Raw genomic sequence first — 3430 nt, 5'->3', positions numbered from 1 at the left:
TTTAAGATTTTGTCTCTTTTTTCAGTCTTTTATATTGTATAAAACAGTTAATATTTTGTGGTATTATTGCCAATGACACATCTATCCAGGTAATAAGAAAGGACAAGGATTGCAACAACTGCAAATCCATGTGTTGGCTTTCACCATAAAAACACTTATACGATAAAGTCAGCCTTAAAAGACCAATAGGATGACAATATATAATGTAAAACAAACAAAATTTGTACAACACAGCTAACAAGCAGACATCATGACAGAAAGGGATCAAGGAGAACCACTGTAGAACGTGTTCTGATATTGGATAGGCATAAAAAAAATATGAAGCTCGACATCACACTAATAACCCTTGAACCTCTAGTGTACAGCACTTGACTTATCAAATCAGTATTACAACACCAAAAGAAAAAAAGAAAAACACATGGACAAGCATGCAGGCCATACCAAAGAGAACATCCAGTTTCGGAAATCTTGTTGAAAGCTAAAACCAACATTGTTTTCATCATTTTAAATTCATGACTGAACTACAACATTTTACAACAATACTTAAGGTAATTTTTTTACCTTTTTTATAACATAGGTTTGTATATTAAGGTCATATGGAATTTTTGTGTGTAGGTAAACCAGGAGAAATCTTTTTCAGATTTAGCCTTTACATTTCTGTCAAAAGAGGATTTGAATGCTAGCATCCCTTTACGTCGCTGCATAAGTAACATCTTGTTTTCGGGTGTTTATTATGTCTTTTAAAATCTTGCTAATATAAAAGTAGTGTTGCACATTTTGTAACATTTTTTATGTTGATATTTGTCTAGAGGTAATGTTAGATAATAAAAACGAGATATAACTTTTTAAAGAAATGAACAGATCATATGTAGAAAATATTGATTTGTAGATTTTTTTTTTAAAAGCAATGTATAGCGCTAAATGACGTTTCGTTTTTATTTACATTTGTAATATTGATGGGGAAATATAAAAGTGCAACATCTGATCTCATTTGTTTAAACATTATGCAATGTGCCATCAAATAACCTGTTTGACCATAGAACAAAAAGAAGATTATTAGCCATACTTTATCATGTGGCATAATAATAAAATTATTGGATTGCGACACTTTTATCGTTATTTGCATAAACTGAAAAATAATAATGAAACATTCATTTTCAAATAATAACTGAAAAGAAAAACATTTAAACAGTCAGGAAATGAAAACCATAAAATATCTGGATCTTTATTTTTTCATAATAGCAAAAATGTCAATGTAAGCAGAAGGTTTACATATTAAAGAGGTCGAACCACAGCGCCATCTGGTATTATTATTTTTCCAATACGCTATTATATATACCCTTTGACTATTTCGACACTTTTTTCAGCAATATTTATAATAGCATCACTTTCCAAAATAAAATAGCGTTTTCTTACTGTTATTTCTAGATCTCTCAGTGCATTGACCTTTCCTTTGTTATCTCCTAGTTGGTAGAAGCACAAAAACTTTAAAAGATGTGAGTAAACGACAGGGGGAAAAGGTAATACATCATCATTTATCAGCGATTTCAGTTCATTTGGTAATAAATTAAACGGATGCCAAAATAAGATGCGTTCAAATATCAAATGTTTATGTACAACTAATAGCCCAAATTTTTTGTTCATTTCATTGTAAATAGTCTGTTCAGCCAAACTATTGACAAATTGAAGCTGTATCTTATCTGGGGTGCAGTTGGATAAACTATAATTTATTACATCGGTACATTCCTGAAAGCGTTTATATTTATAAAACAAAGATGCTAACAATAACCACGAGGAAATTGAATCAGAATGCCAAATAATCTTTAAACAGCCTAGAAAAGTCTGATATTGTCTGTATGCAGATTTGTTTCTATTGGACAGGTTACAAAGATCAGACGTTTGTATAAAATCCCTGCAGTGTACAGATATCATGTATATACACATTTCCCGATTTAAAGAATAACTGGAACTATTAACAAGACGTTTACAGACACTGTAAAAAGAATTTGGACTTTCATCTAGAGTGTTCATATATTTAAAACACGATAATTCCGACACTGTAAGTGACACCCCAAGTGAATTAACTGTTTCTAATCTAAAATCCTGAAATGTAGCCGTATGAAAAATAGAAGTCCAAGGCGATTTATAGATATCCTGTAGTGTATCCAGTAACGTCTTGTGTTCACTGTCAGTAAATCTGTCTTCAAAAAAGTTATGGTCTGGGATAAAGTAGTGGAGACATGTTTTATATTGAACACAATACACTAGTCTTCTAAGACAATCCAAGAAACAAGAAATCACACTCTCAGCTTTCCATTCAATTGGACTAACTTCTTCACTCAACCATAACATAATTGTTTTCATGAAATAGGAGCAAAGAAGATCACCATGTCTCGGTTTAATAATGTCTTTTAATATAATTTTAAGTAAAGCATAACATAATAATTGAGTATGGGAAAATGAATGAATCAACAGTTTTTCGGTCACCGAAAACGATACCCGCCATTGTAAATCCTCATTAAGAGAGTTTGTTGATCCAATAGGAACAAACAAAACTCCGTATTGTACAGCTAGGGTAACTGTTTTGTAATCTGGCCATGCTGTACGTGATCTGTAAATCCATTGTTGAGCTGGTGTGATCCATTCTTTACATCTAAAACATTTTGCATGATCATACTCCCCATCAGATGTAGACTGACATGGACCATGAATAACCATATCATCACGTAAGTGATATTCCCGAAAACGTTTACTTGAGATGTAAGTTTCTTCTCCAACAGTCTCACTCCAGTCGTGTATCACATCAGTATCAAGATATGATTTGCTGACTAACTTAATTTTTGTAAATCCGGGTATTGTGTCGTTGGTAACCATTACCAATGGTATTGTATCTGGATTGAACTGGTCATCATTTAAGCTTTGATACACACGGACACCGTTATGAAGAATCATTAGATCGAAATCACTACCTTTGAGATCTAGACCTTCTGCTTTACTACCACTACTTATAAAGCTTATACCAGTAGTATTGTCAACAATATCCTTCACAGTAAATATGTCTCTTCTTGTCATTACAACTTCCTCAGAACCGATGATGTCACATAAGTAATTATAAAATGTAAGCGATATATTCCTGTTCTTTAAATTCATATTTGCAACAGATCTAAAGAAAAAAAGGAACGAAAATGTATAAAACAAATTCAGTTATTGACTTTGAAAAAAATAAAACCAACTTTGTTAATCATAGAATAGATAATCGGATAATTCAAATATAGAAAATTATTCAACGAGTGACCGAACAACACATGCATTCACGAGTGTGCGTAGGATTTAAAGTATTTATTAGTGTTGTTCAGTCATAAGTTGGATATTTTTGGATTCCTTTGATTAGTTATTATTCTTTTATAATATTGAAAATGGGCATTCTAAT

General features: G+C 31.7%; 1 protein-coding gene across 1 annotated transcript; it reads right to left on the bottom strand.

Moving 5' to 3' along the window:
• Positions 1-1329: 1329 nt before the first annotated feature.
• On the bottom strand, positions 1330-3150 carry LOC134690057 (uncharacterized). The gene has a single exon (XM_063550030.1). It carries the CDS (start codon positions 3148-3150, stop codon positions 1330-1332), a length of 1821 nt encoding a protein of 606 aa, XP_063406100.1.
• Between the last annotated feature and the right edge of the window lie 280 nt (positions 3151-3430).

Source organism: Mytilus trossulus, chromosome 11, assembly GCF_036588685.1.
Source record: "Mytilus trossulus isolate FHL-02 chromosome 11, PNRI_Mtr1.1.1.hap1, whole genome shotgun sequence".
Lineage (NCBI taxonomy): Eukaryota > Metazoa > Mollusca > Bivalvia > Mytilida > Mytilidae > Mytilus > Mytilus trossulus.
The sequence above is the reverse complement of the archived record's forward strand: the minus strand, read 5'-3'. Positions and strand labels throughout refer to the sequence as shown.